The sequence below is a fragment of the Equus quagga genome, chromosome 4 (assembly GCF_021613505.1).
Source record: "Equus quagga isolate Etosha38 chromosome 4, UCLA_HA_Equagga_1.0, whole genome shotgun sequence".
Taxonomy (NCBI): domain Eukaryota; kingdom Metazoa; phylum Chordata; class Mammalia; order Perissodactyla; family Equidae; genus Equus; species Equus quagga.
Window position 1 is genome coordinate 105618472 of NC_060270.1, and position 17852 is coordinate 105636323.

The following is a 17852-nucleotide window of genomic DNA, read 5'->3' on the forward strand; positions in this document are numbered from 1 at the left end:
CTAACTTCACTGGCTCTCTATTCCTATCAGAGAGAGCTCTTCTTTCTTTACACAGCCAGAAATTGTAAACTGCTTCTGGTATATATATTTTTTTATGGTGAGGAAGATTGACCCTGAGCTAACATTTGTGCCAGTCTTCCTCTCTTGTATGTGGGACACTGCCACAGCACAGCTTGATGAGTGGTGTGTAGGTCTGCGCCTGGATTCCAACCCTGTGAACCCTGGGCCACTGAAGCCGAGTGCCCACACTTAACCACTACCCCACCAGGCCAGCCCCTGACTTCTGGTATATTTTTGCTTGTGAGTTATGTTAAAGCTTTCTGCCTATTTTTACTGGGATGTGTAAATATCAATGTTAGGTTATTTCTTTTACTTTTGAATTATCTACCATCTATCTACCCACCCACTTATTTACCATCTTGCCAACTCACTATCTACAAATATAGAATGAACTGCATATAACATATGTATATATTGATTCTGTTTTTAGTATTTAAAGTCTGGCTGTCAGTTAACTTCCCTGTGTTACTGCCTCTCCGTGGTTCACTCACACAGCCCTCCCAGCTCCTCCTGGAGCGTTCCAGGCACGCTGCCGCGTCAGCCCCTTACACTTGCTCTTCCATGAGTCTGTAGTGCTTTCCCGGGAGACAGACTCTTCCCTCGCTGCCTCTAAATCTTTGCTGAAATGTCTCCCTTATGGTGAGGTCTTCCCAAACCACCCTCTTTAAAACTTTTACCTCCAGTCCGTGCTCCTGACCCCCTTTTCCTGCTTCATTTTTTTCTCATGGCACTTATCACCTTCTAACACAGTCCATAACTTATTAATCTTGTTTATTGTCTGTCTCCTCCTTTAGTATAAAGTTCCATGAGGTCAGTGAATTGTATCTTTTTTGTTCACTGAGGAATTTTCAGCATCTAGAACTATTTCTGCCCCACAGTAGGTAGCCAATAAATATTTGTTCATTGGGCAAATGAACTAATCTGTGAGTCTTTATTTGAGCACAGTGATGAAACAATGATGGAAATAATACTATTTTCAAAAACACGTAAATATGTTCATGTAAATGTTGCTACTATGCATATGCATTTGTGAGTAATTGAAACTACTCAAGTTTTCAGTTTCTCTCATTTGGAGTTCAATCACCAATTTTAACTTAAGAAGAACTTTACTATTTGTCACATAAGTTTTCTTTATATTGTTTACTTCCCCGTGACTCTTTAAGGTAGACATTATTGCCCCATTTTATAGAAATCTTACAAAGTACAAGTGACTCAACCAAGGTCACAGAACTAATTTGGAGTTGAGATACGAATACAAGCTTTTGTGACATCAATCATTGCGCTATCGTGTCAAATACTCCTAATCCTCGTGATTCCTAATAGCCTGAATAATACTAAAATATCAAGGATGACAGTTTAAGCCAAAAAAATCTGGGCTAAGAGACTAATTTGCTCCACAGAGCTTCAGGTTAATCCCAAAAGTGTTATACTGATTTAATACTATACTTTATATTCGTATTACGCAAAATAGTAGTTGGATCTCTTGATACTGGCATTATCTGTAAGAAAATGGTTTTTATCTTACAACCTTTTGTGTGTACATATCTGTTTTGTCCTAACATTAGAATTCAACTTTTAAGTTATTAATATAGAATTTCTTTTAAAAATTTTTATTTGGATATTCAATATAAGTTATAAAATAAATACCCATTGATAACTTACACATGCCCTTTCCTTCCAGCCAAGAGCTAAATACTATACTGAATGTTGTGTTTATCACTCTAATTCTTTTTACAGTTTTTGTTCTTTATAAGAAAGATATCATACCCCTTGGTTGATGTACAGTTTTTTGTTTTAATTATATAGAATGTCTCAAAGCATTATCTTTAGAGTATAATTCTGCCTCAGATTAATATGATTAGCAGAGTTAATAATTCATAGCACATCAAATTCTAATGGAACCAAATAGTGTTCAAAGCCATGCTGTACTTATCATAGATTTCATAACTATTTGCTCTTTACATTGTGCAATCAATAAAATTTGGCAAAGAGTTGAAACTATTTTCCCTCTTTGACTTGTAAATATGCTGAAGAATTGGGTAGTTGGCATTAAGTCAGAGCAGAAATAGATTGTTTTGCGTTTAGTTCTCTTAAAGAGCATTTAGGTCATAATTTCATTCTAAAGTATCATAGTGTGACACCATATCAGCATATGGAGACTAAGACAGTAGAGTTCTCATATCAAAAGATAAAGGCAAAATCCAGAGATATTTCTTTTCAAAATCCATACATATGTTGCAGTCTCAAACTCAGACAATAAAAGCAGAAATCCATATGCAAAGAAAATAAGATCATTTGAGGTCTCAGAATGGAAAATGTAATCAAGAGATTGCAAAACCGTCTCACTGAAGAGAAAAGTTGCACAGCTTTCACCCCCTCCCCACCCCCATGAAAAAAAAGCAGATTAAGAAATGTGCTCTCACAATAGCGCAATGTTTAAAGCTGATACCTTAAATTAAAAGTTACTAATGGTTTGATAAAAGTCCCTTTTAAAGACAAAAATTTATGATACAAATTTAAATAATTATATTAAATATTAGTTCCCTGTCCCTCATTAAAATCAGATCTTACAGAAATATACCAAAACAAAACACAGCAGTTACAAAGCAATAGCTGTGACAAAACAAACTGGAGCATGTCATGGAAAACTGTACCTGATGAGGAGAGTAGAATTTCTTGTCACTAGTCAGTCGGTTTCCATCCATGGAGAAGAGGAAGCTTCTTCTTTTGACACTGTCTTCAGATTCAGATTTGGGAAACCTGTCTGCCTCTCCTCTGTTGCCTCCTTCAAGATGCTCCCTCTGCCTTCTTTTCTTCCTTCGGTTCCTCCACTCCTTAGCACTTTTGGAGCTTAACTTTGATGCTTCTGAAGAACTTTCCAAAAGCTCTCCTAACCCTCCGATTCCACTGAAATCTCTCGAAGCGGCTGAGGCTGCTGCAACTGCCTGTTGAAAACAAAGCCAGGCACTGTTTAGAACATGGAACTTTGAAAACCGTTGACTAGGGTGTAAAGGTTGTCATTTAAGATATTAACTATGTGTGAAAATTACATCTTCTGATCATTTCATTGTGTTTTACTACAAGACTGTTTACTTAATAATTACAATTTTAAATTGTATAACGCAGTATGCTAGCCTATGCACTAAGGCAAGAAGAGTGTGGTTTGGCACATCTCCTGGAGAGTGTTTTTTTTTTTAACTCTGTTGAGATTAACTTCATTTCAGAAGACAACTGTTCTCTGATCTTCTATACTTTAAAAGCAGATGTTCTCTTGGTAGTGGCTGCTGTTCTGATTACTATTCCAGTTCCATCCATAGGCGTGTTCCTCTCATATGTGATTGCGAACAAGTGAGTGGCATATTTTTTCCCTCTAAATCTAGGACAAAAGACTTTTTCTTTCCTTTTTTTTGTGAACTCACAGCATTTCAAGTGTCTTCTATTTTACCTCTAGATGGAAGTAGTGGGAATGTACTGGCTCGTTTATCCTCTTCCTTCATTTGAATTAAATTTAGCACTATAGTTCACATCCCTGGGGTCACGTTAATCCCAGCTATTAACATGATTAATTTATTACATAGCACTTTTAGTTTTAAATTTTTAAATGCTTATAAATTATGTATTATTACTAAAAATAATAACAAATGATTAACATATCAATCAATAAATACCAAAATAATCATTCAAGGGATTGTGAGAACTTCAAATATTTTCTCTCCACATTTCAGCACTAAGTATACATAAGCATTTTGAATTTCTGTGCCTATTACAGAAACACAGCCACGTCTGAGGTGAAACATGGGGAATGTTTTGTATTTTCATTTACATGAATAGTATTTTTAGACTGGAAATGATCTAACCACGACTAGAGAGGATATGAAACAACAATATAGTGCATATCAAGGCTGAGTTCTCATTATGTATATTCCTGTTTTTAAACATCATTACAGAAATGGAAATGATTAAATTATGAAGAGAATGATTCAACTCTTTACATATGTCATTACTGAATGCAAACAACTCCAATTTATCTACCATTTTCTCTATTTTCTCCACTAGACCATCAGCTAGATAGGAATATGTTTTTGTGCACCTTCCCTAGGCTGCAACTGACACAAAAAGGTTTCAGTAAATGTTTGGTGAATAAAGATGGAAAAAGGCATCACGCTGTCCATTGTCTCAGACACTGGGTTTGGGGTGGGGGAAGAACAAGACAGACTTAGGCTTGACTTTTCAAGATGTCATAAAAGACTGTGTGTCAGAGTGGTCTATATAATAGGAGCATATTTTAGGAATATGCTAAAGCATATTTTAGCATGAAGGTAAAACCCATTTATAATGCTTTGACAGCACGTTGTGCTTTACTTTTCTTCCTTCCTGAAGAGAAGCAAACCCTCCTAAGTAGTTTTCATTTCTGAATCTCATCTCAACTAAAATTTTGAAAAAAAGGTTTAAAACTAAAGGTGCTGTGATGCAAATTCTCTAGGATAAACCTGACTCCAGGGATGGGAACCATAGCGCTACATATAGTACTAAATATATGTGTTTGGGTAAGCAATACATAAAATGTAACACTGATATTTGTTTATATTGAATGCTATATTCATAAAGGAAACCCAGACCTAAGACTCCATATAAGACAATGCCTAGCATTTAAATGAAACATTAATTCAGAATTTGGATATTTATAGATTGCATATAGTCAGATAGCCAGATTTTTTATTGAATTCTTGATCATTATTATCACTTCTCATATCACCGATGATGAAAGATGAGAAATATTAAGGGCCCTTTATAAATATGAATAAGTTTAATAATATAAATATGTATAAAATAGAGTGAATAAATGAAGTACTTATCTGTAGCAAGTTAAATATAGTTTCATAGTGCTTGATACATGGGAGATACTACTTGTTGAAAGAATGAGTAGACATACATTCTTTTTTATCCAAATAAAGTCCTCAGTTCTCTTTTCCACTTTGTATAGACAAAAACACGCAACACACAGTGCCAATCATGTATTGACTTGTTTGTCATTAGAAACAAAGGAAGTGGTGGTAACATTCCCTTGCCATAATACTGAAACTCATGTTCATTTAAATCACTTCCGGAATTTGTTTTGCATAAGCCATGATTTCCCTACCTATTCTGGGTAACAGTTCGAATAACTCAAAACCAAAACAGATTTCTAAGGCAACAATGGTAACCTCCGACACAACACATTTTCTGCGTCACTCATCAACTCAAATCTGTCACTTGTTCCACTTCCATTGATTTGCCCATTCCCTTAAAGGCAGATGTTTCCTGTCACCTCCCATGTCTGTGTACCTGTTTATACACGGTTCTGTGACATGGCCAACGTCCTGCTTACTTAGACTGTGTTACCTTCACAACCAGCTTGCTGAATTCCTCTTGTAACAAATAACAAATACGTGCTTAATACTTACACAAGGAATAACATTTTCTTCTTCTTATAACATTTCTGTGTGATTCAAAATACGTTCTATAACTCATTGTATCTGTGTATCCTTAAAAAATAGAACCACATGACTACTTGTGATTATACTTTATTTTAAACATAAAATCCAGTTTCAAAATCCTATTCAAACCACAAGACATTAACTATATCTGTTTAGATTCTACCCCTAATTTTATTGGATCTCTGAAACGCCACTATTCCTAATTTTGTCCCAAAGCTTACTCTTAAATTTTCTATCAGACCAATATATACTGCTATGGGATGTACTACACTGGGCACTATTAAACATTTAAAGATCACAAATTAAATGCCAAACACGGTTATGATGATCTAGGACAAAACATTTGTTTCTTTGTCAGGTTTGTCTTTCACCATCTTTTAAAGTTGCACTTGATTTGTGAGTCCACTGAACTGAATATGTCATTTTTTTCATGTCTAAACAATGACTAGCACTAGGAGGTCCCTCAATGCATATTAAATAAAAATGGAAGTGATGCCAGGCTTCATGAAGCCGTCCACTAGATGATAACTTGTGAAGAATCGCAGGTGGTTAGCAAGACTTAAATTACACTGGAGCACCACTGACCTTATGGTGGGCTAAGGCCCCTGCTTTTTCTCTGCCTCCAACCCCCTCCTTTGCTTCAACATTGTCTGTTTGCTGGTCAATGTTACCTGTGTTGTCAATAAGGAACTAAACGTGGTTCGGTACTGTGTCCTCCCAGTCAGTAGTAAAACACTAGGATGGTTACCCTGAGATCAATTTACATTTTTGTGTGAATGAAGCTAAAGCTGAGTCAAATCATGATTTGATCACTGGAATCCAATAACTGACTTTAAGTGAAAAGAACTGACATTTTTTAGCTGACCTAATTAGGATGTAGATAATTAGGTTCTTTAAACTTCTATTAGACATAGCGCACTTTTATTTCTAAATTAAAAAGATTATACTCTTTTAATTGATGCCATATTTTACCCTAAAGAGGCTGAATTTCAGAATACATTCTTACTCCTGTTCTGTGTGTCTGTGTAGCATTTTCAATCCCATTGCTCTGTCTATTTTTATAAATGATAATAGAATAATCCAATACTTTAAATTACAATTATACAGAACCCATAAAACATTTCCTATATATATCCCCATATGTATTTCCTATAACATTTATTTAAAACTTTGAAATAAAGAAATTCTTTTCTCTGTAAATAGCTACTTTATTTCATTTTCTTACAAATGTTTTATTTATAGCTACCTGAAATAAACTCTTAAATATTTGAAATATAGTAGAGCTTTCTGGCAAGCATGAGGTATATTTTATAAGATTTTCAAGTATCACCAAATGTATTAATAGCTTTCTTTATAAAAATCAATAAAATACAACCATCTTATTACTCTGTACCCAATGGCAGGATGAAAATAGCAAAACCAGCATGTTTAATGCCAAGTATATGGTTGGGCTGGGTAACCAGCTCAGCAATTCATTGTCAGATCCATATCTCACCCAAAAATGCCTCAGAAAAGGACCTACTGCTATATGGTGTGTATCTTCAGAGTAACTCATCTTTCAGAATTGTTAAAAATTTAAATTTTGAACCTAAAAATTTTAAGGATACATTATCATCCAAATAATGCTTTAAATAAATGGAACCATTCAGCAGAAAAAAAAATCACCGTGGATCAAAAGTCACAATGTATGAAAGTTATTTGGACTTCCACTTCTGGCCAAGGTATACTAACAGGGATCAGATTTGCTCTCCTGCCTGAAATAACCAACAAAGCAGACAAAATACATGTAACAATGGTTTTGAAGACAGTGCATGGATGGGGTGTTGGATAGAATATTCGGAAGAATCTTCACTCAGTAGGAGGGAATAGTTAGCCTGAGACTAAACGTTGCTCTCCTTCTACCTAAGGGATCTTCAAAGGCTTGAAGATGCAAAAGAATCAAACTGTTTCTATGTAATGCAACTATGTTCTCAAATAAGGATCAATAATAATAATAATAAAGTTTTGCTTATTTTTTTTTCTCAGTACCTGAGCTTCTTCCTGTTGCTTTTTGAGCTGTTCGAGCATCTGCTGAAATTCGGCCTCTTTCTGTTCTGCCTCTTCCAGGGTGGCCTGATTCTGTTCCTCATAAGCCATGGCTACCACAGCCAGGATCAAATTCACCAAATAAAAAGAGCCCAAGAAAATCACCAGGACAAAAAATATCATGTATGTTTTTCCAGCTGCACGTAACGTCTAGGGAAAAAAGGGGTAATTTCATCAAGATTTTATATATTGTTCCCAAATAAAGATCTGATTACCATAAGTAGATAGCTGGGAGATGAATGCTTTTTAGCATCCAATGTATTTTGACCAAGATTTTTTTGGTGTTAAAATGCACACACAAAGACACACATACACACACACACAAATAGTAAATTAAATTATCCGAGGCTTGACTGTAGTGTCATTTGATATAAACACACACATTTCAAATTAGTATATATTGGATATCCATATGAACCCTATTAAAGCACTTTTCTTAGAGTCCACAACACTGGGCAATGTTACAAATGAGAACACTAATTCCTTCAAAGCAGTTCCACTTCCACGGAAGCCGACTTTCCACACCATCTAGAGATAGGATCTTTCTTCCCTCCTCTTCTAGTCCCAATTAACTATAAGCTTAATTTGAAATTGTTATATAATTTATTTTTAAAATCTTTTCACATTTTTTTTTCTATTCACAACTAGATTGTAAACTCAAAATCATGAACATCCTTTCATTCTCCATAGTCCCTAACAAAGTGTCTTTCATAAAGCAGCTCTCAATATACATGTACTGGCTGAATGAACAATTGGGATCCTAGGCACAAGCGTTTTATACTGGACCCTCCTGTGTATTCTAGACTGTTATAAGCAAGTATCCTTACTTGCTTCATTCCAGATGTGCTCATAACATTAAATCCCGTGCATGTTAATTTGACCCTTACTGCTGTGGTCTGAATGCTTGTGTCCTAAAATTCATATGTTGAAATTCTAATGCCCAATGTGATGGTTTTAGAAGGCGAGGCCTTTGGAAGGTACTTAGGTCATGAGGGTGGAGCCCTTAATAATGGGATTAGTGCCTTATAAAAATAGCCTCCAGAGAGATCTCTAACCCGCTCCACCAGGTGACAATACAGCAACAAGTTATTAGCTTATGAACCAGCGAGAGGGCTCTTGCCAGAACTCCACCAAGTTAGTGTCTTGATCTTGGACTTCCCAGCCTCCAGAACTGTAAGCAGTAAATCTCTGTTATTTATAAGCTACCCAGTCTGTGGTATTTTGTTGTAGCAGATCAAACGGACTCAGACACTCACCAACTGGTAAAGGTTCTCCCAGTAGTCTTGAGTCATGAGTCGAAATAGAGACAAGAAAGCCCAGCTAAAGGTGTCAAAGCTCGTGTAGCCATAGTTGGGGTTTCTACCAGCCTTCACACAGATGTATCCTTCTGGACACTGGCTATAAAACAGAGAAATGGAGCTGGGGTCAGCATAGCAATTATAGCTATTTCAATCAATCTTGATTTATGGGAATTGTCAAAACCCAGAGTTGCTGTCATGAATTTTCTTGCCTTCATTTCCAGAGCACTTTAGGTAATTGCTCACAGTGAGACTATTATCAGATGAAATTTATTAGGAAAACCAATAGAAAACTTAGGTGCAAAGGAATCAGATTTATAGACATTTAGAATGGCAGAGAGGCAGCAACCACACGCTTCTGCCTCTGACACCATCAATATGCTGCTCTTTACAAAGTGGCAAAAATCAATGATTAAAAAAGAAAAACCAGAAAACAGCCAAAGGATAGGGAACCACGTAATGAGGTACTGCCATAGCTACTTCTGTAGAATTTTCTCAAATAAAATTTATATTTTAGAACAATTTTAGATTTACCGAAAAATTGCAGAGAGTACAGACATGCCCAGTTTCCCCTATTATTAACATCTTATATTGGTATGGTACATTTCAATCAATATTGATACATTGTTATTAAGCAAAGTCCATATTTTATTCGGATTTCCTCAGTTTTTACCCCCATATCCTTTTTCTGTTCCAGGATGCCATCCAGGACACCATGTTACGTTTAGTCATCACGTCTCTTTAGACTCCTCTTCACTGTGACAGTTTCTCAGACTTTCCTTTTTTTGATGACCTTGATAGTTTTGAGTAGTACTGGTCAGGTGTTTTGAAGAATGTCCTTCAAATGAGATTTGTCTGATGTTTTTCCCATGATTAGATTGGAGTAATGGATTTTGGGGAGGAAGACCACAGAGGTAAAGCACCATTGCCATCACATCCTATCAAGGGTACAGTACGTACCTCAATGTGGCTTATCACTGTTGATGCTAACTTTCGTCACCTGACTTATAGTGCTTGTCAGCTTTATCTGCTGTAAATTTGTCTTTTTTTCCTTCTTTTTCCATACTGAACCCTTTGGAATAAAGTTACTATGTCCAGCCCACACACAAGGAGTGGGGAGTTATAATCCACCTTCTTAAGAGCAGAGCATGTACATAAATTATTCGTAATTCTCCTGCATGAGAGATTTGTCTATTATTTCTCATTTATCTATCTACTTATCTATCTATCCATTTATTCAATCATTTATTTATATGAGTATGTACTCATGGATATTGATTTTCTAATTTGAATTATAATACAATTATATTTTATTTATTTTCTTGCTCAAATTATTTCAGTTTTGGCCATTGGAAACTTTTTAAGTTGACTCTTGTATATCTTTGACACAACCCCATGGCTATATGTATGTTTTGCTTTGTTTTGCTTTTTAGCATTTTCTTACTTTCTGGCACTACAAGATGCTCCAGGCTCATCTTTTATATCTCCTGCCCTAGTCCTAGAATCAGCCATTTCTCCAAGGCACGCTTGTTCTTTTCCTGGAGAATGGTATTAGAAACCAAGGTCTGGGTGCTCACTGTGTTTGTTGCTAAGGTGGTGTCATTGCTTCTAGGCTTTCAGGTGACAGAACTGATATATGAACAGATATATCAGATCTTGGTTTCTAATACAATACATATGTTTCTATACATAAATATCTAAGCCTAGGTTAAGCTAAACCTGAGGTCATACTCATGTCTCCAACTCTAATTCATTACCACACGATCATTCTAGACTCTTCTCTTTGCTTATCTGCAACCTCTCACTCCCAAAGTGAGTTACTGGGTGTCTGTCATCTGCCACCCATATACTTAATTACTCAACACCAGTATACATGCAAGGTTGTTTCAGGATTGTTAATCCATCCTGCCATGGGAAACAACTTTATCAACTAGAACACAGTTCCTTTTGCCTTTAGTCTTACAGACTCCACTCATTTCCAAAGTTACTTAGATTGGCACCTATTCCCACACCTCCTTCAGTGAGATTATTTTATACATTTTAAATACATTTAGATACTTTTGTCACATTCTATATTTTAACCTAGCATCCACCAATTTCACAAATGATTTTTTAAAAATTTGCATACACTATTCTCTCTCTGTGCTGTAAAGATCTATGAGATTTGACAAATGCCTTATGTTCACCATTACAGAAACATGCAGAATAGTTTCTCAACCCTAAAAAATCCCCTGTGCTTCATCTAGTCAACCACATGCCCTGAACCACTGGAAAACACTGATCTTTTTATCATCTCTGTTATTTATCTTTTCCAGAATGTCATGTAAGTGGATTGTACAGAATGTAGCTTTTTCTGATTGGCTTTTTTTTTTTCACATATGCAATTAAGGGTCATCAATTCTTTTTTTTTTTTTATGTAAGGAAGATTGGCCCTGAGCTAACATCTGTGCCAATCTTCCTCTATTTTGTATGTGAGTCACTACCACAGCATGGCTTGATGAGTGGTGTAGGTCTGCACCTGGGATCTGAACTGGCGAACCCAGGCCACCAAAGCGGAGCATGCCAAACTTTAACCACTACCCTCCCAGGCGAGCCCTTATTCATCAATTCTTTTTGTGGCTTGACAGCTCATTTCTTTTTATCACTAAATAATGTTTCATTGTATGAGTGTCCCACAGTTTATCCATTGACTTGTTGAAGGATATATTGATTGCTTCCAGTTTCTTCTGATTATGAATACAGCTGCTATAAATATTCATGTGTAGGTTTTTGTGTGGACATAAATTTTCAAATTAATTGGCTAAAGACCTAGTTGAGCAATGGTAAGATTGTTTATTTTGTAAGAAACTGCTAAATTGTCTTCCAAAGTGACTATACTATTTTGCATTCCCACCAGCAGCGAATGAGAGTTCCTGTTGTTTCGCACGCTCATCAGCAGTTGGCTTTTGTCAGTCTTTATGGACTTTAGACATTCTAATAGGTTTATAGTGAAAACTCCTTATTATTTAAATTTTCAATTCCATATGACAAATGATGTTTAGCATCTTTATATATCCATATTAGCCATCTGTATATATTCTTTTGTAAGATGTGTGCTCAGGTTGTTGTCCATTTTTAAATTGTTACTTGTTTTCTTATTGTTGAGTTTTAAGAGTGCTTTGTCTATTTTGGATACAAGTCCTTTATCAGATATATGTTTTGCAAATATTTTCTCCCAATTTGTGGCTTGCCTTTTCATTCCTTTTACAGCGTCTTTGCAGAGAAGAAGTTTTTAATTTTGATAAAGTCCAACATCAATTTTTTCTTTCATGGATTGTGCTATTGGTGTTATATTTAAAAACTCATCACCAAATCTGAAGTCACGTAGATTTTATCCTACGTTTTCTTAAAGAAGTTTTATAGTTTTGCATTTTATATTTAGGTCTCTGATTTACTTTGAGTTAATTTTTTTGTAAGGTGTAAGATCTGTATGTAGGCTCATTTCTTTGCATGTGGATCTCCAATTGTTCCAGCACCATTTATTGAAAAAATTTTCCTGTCTCCACTGAATTGCATTTTCTTCTTTGTCTAAAAGTAATTGATTATATTTGTATGGGTCTAACTTTTTGGCTCTCTCTTCTGTTTATTGATCTATAAATCTGTTCTTTCCCAAATACCATACTATCTTGATTACGATAGCCTTATAGGAAGTCTTGAAATTGGGTAGATTTCTTTAGAATTTCATTTGACATTGAATAATAGAGTGCCTATCAGTTTTACCATGTAAATTACCTAACCCATGGTAGGTACTCAATAAAGGGAAGTGATTATTATGGTTTAATAGGATTAAAGCATGCATTAACCAATCTTATCCAAAATTTTATCTAGGCTTTTACATTAACCACAATAATAAAAAATAATAGCTGACATGCAATAAATGCTTATGATGAACCAGGTGCTAGTACACCTGCTTTATGTATTAATTAATTGCCATAACAACCCTAAGAGAGAGACAATATTATTCTCTCCATTTTAGAAATAAACTGAGATACAGAGAGCTTAGGACACTTTTCCAAGGTCAAAGAGTCTGTAAACGGTGGAGTTAGGATTTGAACCCAGGTATACATGAAGCCTAGAACCTATGCTCTTATTCACTAGAGTCTTCTAAGAAAGGTTGGGAAAACTATCAGGAAATGAAATTTCTCCAAAGATGCATCTTTATAACTGGTATGTGTTTTCAATAATTCTCATAGATCTTTGTGGCCACACCAGGTTTCCCATTTTCTAGGATGACTCCAAATACATTCTGTGTAAGTTCTGTGGTCTAAGAGTCACTTACTATTGCTATCTCTTGGCTTCTAAAAATATTCACTCTCTATCTTGACTTAAAATTAATTTACAATACTCTTGGGAAAATATGTTGTGTGAGAGGCTAGCAGGATGACTAAGGTATTATAATATCTCTTATTGTGGAATGTGACCAAAAAGAACTGTTCAGTATGCAGACTCAGATTTGGACATGCCTTTACATATATCTACCCCTTGGATTATTTGCACACAGGGTTTCATGCTATTTCAAGAATACTTAAGTCTCTCAAAGCACTTTCCCAGTAGGGCTTGCACCCTGAAAACCGTGTTAAATTCTGGATCTTTCCCAGCCATAGCAATACTCATCCCATCAACACATACCTACACCAATCATAATGTGTCCATCTTGTAATTCCTTCTCTTTATTTTTTAAAAAGCTCTGATGGGTTTACAGAAAAGACAGACTTTATGCCTTCACATTTTGGAGCAATAATTCAGGTATATCTTAACTGAAATTCTGGAGAAAAGGTCTTCGCCCAAAGGGATGATCTTGATGGCTGTGAGTTTAGAACTGATAGCAATCCAGTACGACAGAGATGCTACTTCCTAGCTAGGCAGCACCACTCTTTATTATATAAATGTAAGGCTACCTTTGTATATTTTTTTCCTATTCTCTTTTTTTAAAAGTGTTCCACATCTTTCAAAAAAATTTGTTCCTTACCCTGCATCTGAGCCATTTCCACAGAGTAATGGGTCTTTTTGTCCATCCAAAACGTAAAAGTGACCTGTTAATATAAAGAATAAACTATTTCATTTCATATCAATCCTACTGATATTAAGAATAAATGAGAGTTAGACTACCTCAGTTACTTCCAAAGTGGACAATGATAAAGTATATTTACAAAGATGGCTTCACACCCACAGCCTCAACTATTGATACTTGAGAACTCATTCAGCAACACTACGGTTAAAAATGTAGCAATATTTCTTACTGTCATCTTCAATGTACTCCTTCCAGTTAAATGTGCTCATTGTTACATTAACAAATGTCCCGTTTGAATGCATTGTGCCATTAAAGTAGGAAATGGTGTTGGTTTCAAAGGCAGAATTGCTTGGGGGCCATTGCAAGCATTTATTCCGCAGGTTGCCCATGAACAGCTGCAGACCGATTAGAGCAAACACGCTCAGACAGAACACGGTCAAGATCATGACGTCAGAAAGCTTCTTCACGGACTGGATCAGGGCGCCCACAATGGTCTTTAACCCTGAGGAAAGATAATGATAGGTCAGCTGAGGAAGAGTGCCATACGTCTTCTTAATAGTCACACACATTCTCTACCCACAAACAATTGCTTGGCTGTTTAGACACCAAAACTATATGGACAGCCAGATGGTTTTGGAAATAGATGAAGAGCAGATTTCATTTATGAACAGTGTGTTTTCTGGAGGTTCAAAATGAAATTGTAAATACCTAGGCAGGAAGGTTTTTCGTGCTGCCACCACATCTAAAGATGGACCTGAGCTATTTTTCATTTCAGATTTTGTGATTCATAAGGCTATTTCCCTTCAAACCATTCTTTATACTAGCCCCCAAGTAGCAAATGATTTAGAGGAGAAAAGAATTTTAAAATAATAAAAATCCCATGCCATGTGCATGCTGTTGAATAAGAATTTTTTCTCCTTTATAAAAGGAGATCCATTTTCAAAATAGATCTGTAGTGAATGGTAAAATCCAAATCAGTTAGTAAAGCCATGGTAGCGAAGCTTTTTCAGAATGTAAGAGAAAACTTTATGTCATAAATGCAAAAGAGAAAAAAAAGAGAGAGAGAGAAAAACTAGTATTTTTTTATAGACATCTCATGCAATTGTTTGTTAAACTCAAAGGCTGACTTTATAAATAAGTATGTATTTTCTAAAATGTTAGGAACTGAGCTGCACTGAAACATCATCTGGCATCTTGAATGTGATAAACAAGAATGACAAGCAACAAGGCTAATGTTATAAGTGTGATTTCAACCTCAATATTATTGTAGTATATTTAAAGTCAGCCTCGGTGTTTAACCTCGCTCTCACCTGGAATGACAGAAATTGTTTTCAATGCTCGGAGAACTCTGAATGTTCTCAACGCTGAGACATTGCCCAGGTCCACAAACTCTGTCACATATCTGTAATAGGGAGTTCACACACAAACACAATAACACACAAGAAAAGTTGGAGATATAAGGGGCCTACCATCTCAGACCAGTTTCTTCTTACCTGGAATTACAGAAATAGTTTTCAGAGCTCTCAAGACTCTGAAAGTTCGAAGAGCTGAAACATTGCCTAGGTTTACAAATTCTGTTACATACCTGTAGAATTAAATCAGAGTTACTGATAGTTTTGGCAACGTTTATACTAAAGAAAGAATTAATGCTGGATTTGGCATATAGAGCCCCTTGAGATTAACAAATGGAATTGCTGTAGACCTCAGGGTGCCATATGCTGAAAGCTGCTTTTAAGGAATGAAATTTTGTTGCTTTATTTCAATATAATTTTGACTAATATGAATAAATTTGTTTGCAAAACTATCAAAGTACAGTTGGTGGTATTAAATTATAGTCAATGAATAACTTCATTTTGATGAAGTGGAAGACTATATGATATGAAAGTAATTCCATTTATTGCTCATTTATCAGATATATTTACCTTGCAATATCTATTCTAATATATATTCTCTAAATATATGAGGCATATAGTTTATTTGGCTAATAAGCAAACTCTACATTTAAAATATGTCACAACAACCTGGTTTATGCTACAATTATTTTCATTTCTTTGGGCTTAACAAGTTTTCAGAAATACTCACGCCATCACAATGACACTGAAATCCAACCAGTTCCATGGATCACGAAGGAATGTAAAATCTTCTAAGCAAAACCCTCTTGCCAAAATTTTTATAAGTGACTCAAAGGTATAGATTCCAGTGAATGTGTACCTAGGAAAAACATCAAAACAAAAATCAACAATTTTGTTTGAACTGTTAAAATAGATTTTTTAACATATTGCAAATCTTATCTTTCTGTGGTTTTTCAATTCACTAAAATCATATTCCTTATTTCCACCTACTGACAAATCTACTATTAATCTTACAAGCCCAAGTAAAGGGTTAAACTGAAGAGATAATATCTTCTAAACAAGAATCTGATCTTGTTTAGCTATTTTGGTTTTAGAATAATAGTTTCATGTGTTTTATGGATAATCATCAAGCTGCCCTCTAGATCAATGTTGTTCCATAGAAATACAATGCAAGTGACATACATAGTTTTCAAATTTCTAGTAGCCAAATAAAAAAGAAGGAACAAGTGAACTTAATTTTCACATTATATTTTACTTAACACAATATATCTAAAATATCATTTCAACAATTAAGACTAGCCAAATTTCAAGTTTTGGTAGCCACATGTAGCTAGTGTCTCTCTCATTGGACAGTACATCTATAGAGGCAACACTTCTTGGATTCATCTATTTATAATAAAGTATTTCATTCAGGAGGTAATGTCAGCATCACGGTGGAGTGAGCGCTTCCCTTAGACTCTCCCAAGATACAATGAAAAGAACATTCATATGCTAACAGAGGACATTCACAGAACACAAAAGATGTTTGAGAGACCCAGGCAGCCATACATCTGAAGATTGAGGTGCTAGACCCTCCAGAGGAAGTGGAAAGAGGTAAGAGGGTCTCCTTTCTCTCCCCAAGTAGCAGCAACCCAGGGTGTGGCACCATGGGTGGCTCTGAGAGGAGAGGGGGGAGGGGTGGCCCTCCACAGGAACACATTCACTCTCCAAGTTCCCTAACAGACCATGGGAAAGCCCCCCACAGGTGACTAAACTATTTCAGGGGTGTTTTCATCAAGCCAGCACCCCAGGAGAGCAGATAGTGAGAGCAGAGCAAGAATGCCCCCAGGATTGCGCAGGTGAAAGAAAGAGCCCTTCCCCCTACTTGGCACTCCAGCTTAGCCAGTCAGCCAGAGTGCCCATGTATCTGATAGTAAAGCAGCAGCTGTGAGCAAGTGAGTTGGGGGGTCCCAGTGTGCTCAGAATACACAGCTCTTGACCCTCCCCCAGTGGCAGCAGGTGGAATCTGTGATCAGATACTATCACTATGCAGAGGCACAAATCGACACCAACAAACAGTATGAAAAAATATATTAATATACTCCCGACCAGAAGGAAAATGACAAGCACCTAGAAGTCAATCCTGAAGGCACAGAAATCTATTTGAAAAAACCAATGAGTTACAAGAAAATACAGATAGTTCAATGAAATCAGGAACTCCTTCACAAAAGAGATTGAAGCTATAAAGAAAAAACAATCAGAAACATTGGAGACGAAAAGCACAATAGATTAAATAAAGAAAAATCTGGACACCTTGAATAAAAGAGCTGATGTTATGGAGGAGAGACGTAGCAGTCTGGAGGACAGAAATATAGAAATGCTTCAGAAGGAGGAGGAGAGACAACTAAGACTAAAAAGAAATGAAGAAATTCTCCAAGAAATATCCAACTCAATTAGGAAATGCAACATAAGAATTATAGGTATTCCAGCAACAGAAGAGAAGGATAATGGAGCAGAAAGCTTGTTCAAGGAAATAATTGCTCAGAACTTC

At 35.8% G+C, this 17852-nt stretch overlaps 1 protein-coding gene across 1 annotated transcript in view; it reads right to left on the reverse strand.

The window, feature by feature from the left end:
• Window positions 1-17852, reverse strand: part of LOC124238223 (sodium channel protein type 3 subunit alpha) — an 85612-nt gene that overhangs the window by 51511 nt on the left and 16249 nt on the right. Inside the window, exons 4-10 of the mRNA XM_046658914.1 lie at window positions 16053-16181; window positions 15281-15372; window positions 14200-14472; window positions 13929-13992; window positions 8879-9020; window positions 7566-7772; window positions 2715-3005 (exon numbers count right to left, since the gene is read on the reverse strand). Coding sequence (XP_046514870.1) covers window positions 2715-3005; window positions 7566-7772; window positions 8879-9020; window positions 13929-13992; window positions 14200-14472; window positions 15281-15372; window positions 16053-16181 — 1198 coding nt within the window. The remainder of the gene's footprint in view (window positions 1-2714; window positions 3006-7565; window positions 7773-8878; window positions 9021-13928; window positions 13993-14199; window positions 14473-15280; window positions 15373-16052; window positions 16182-17852) is intronic.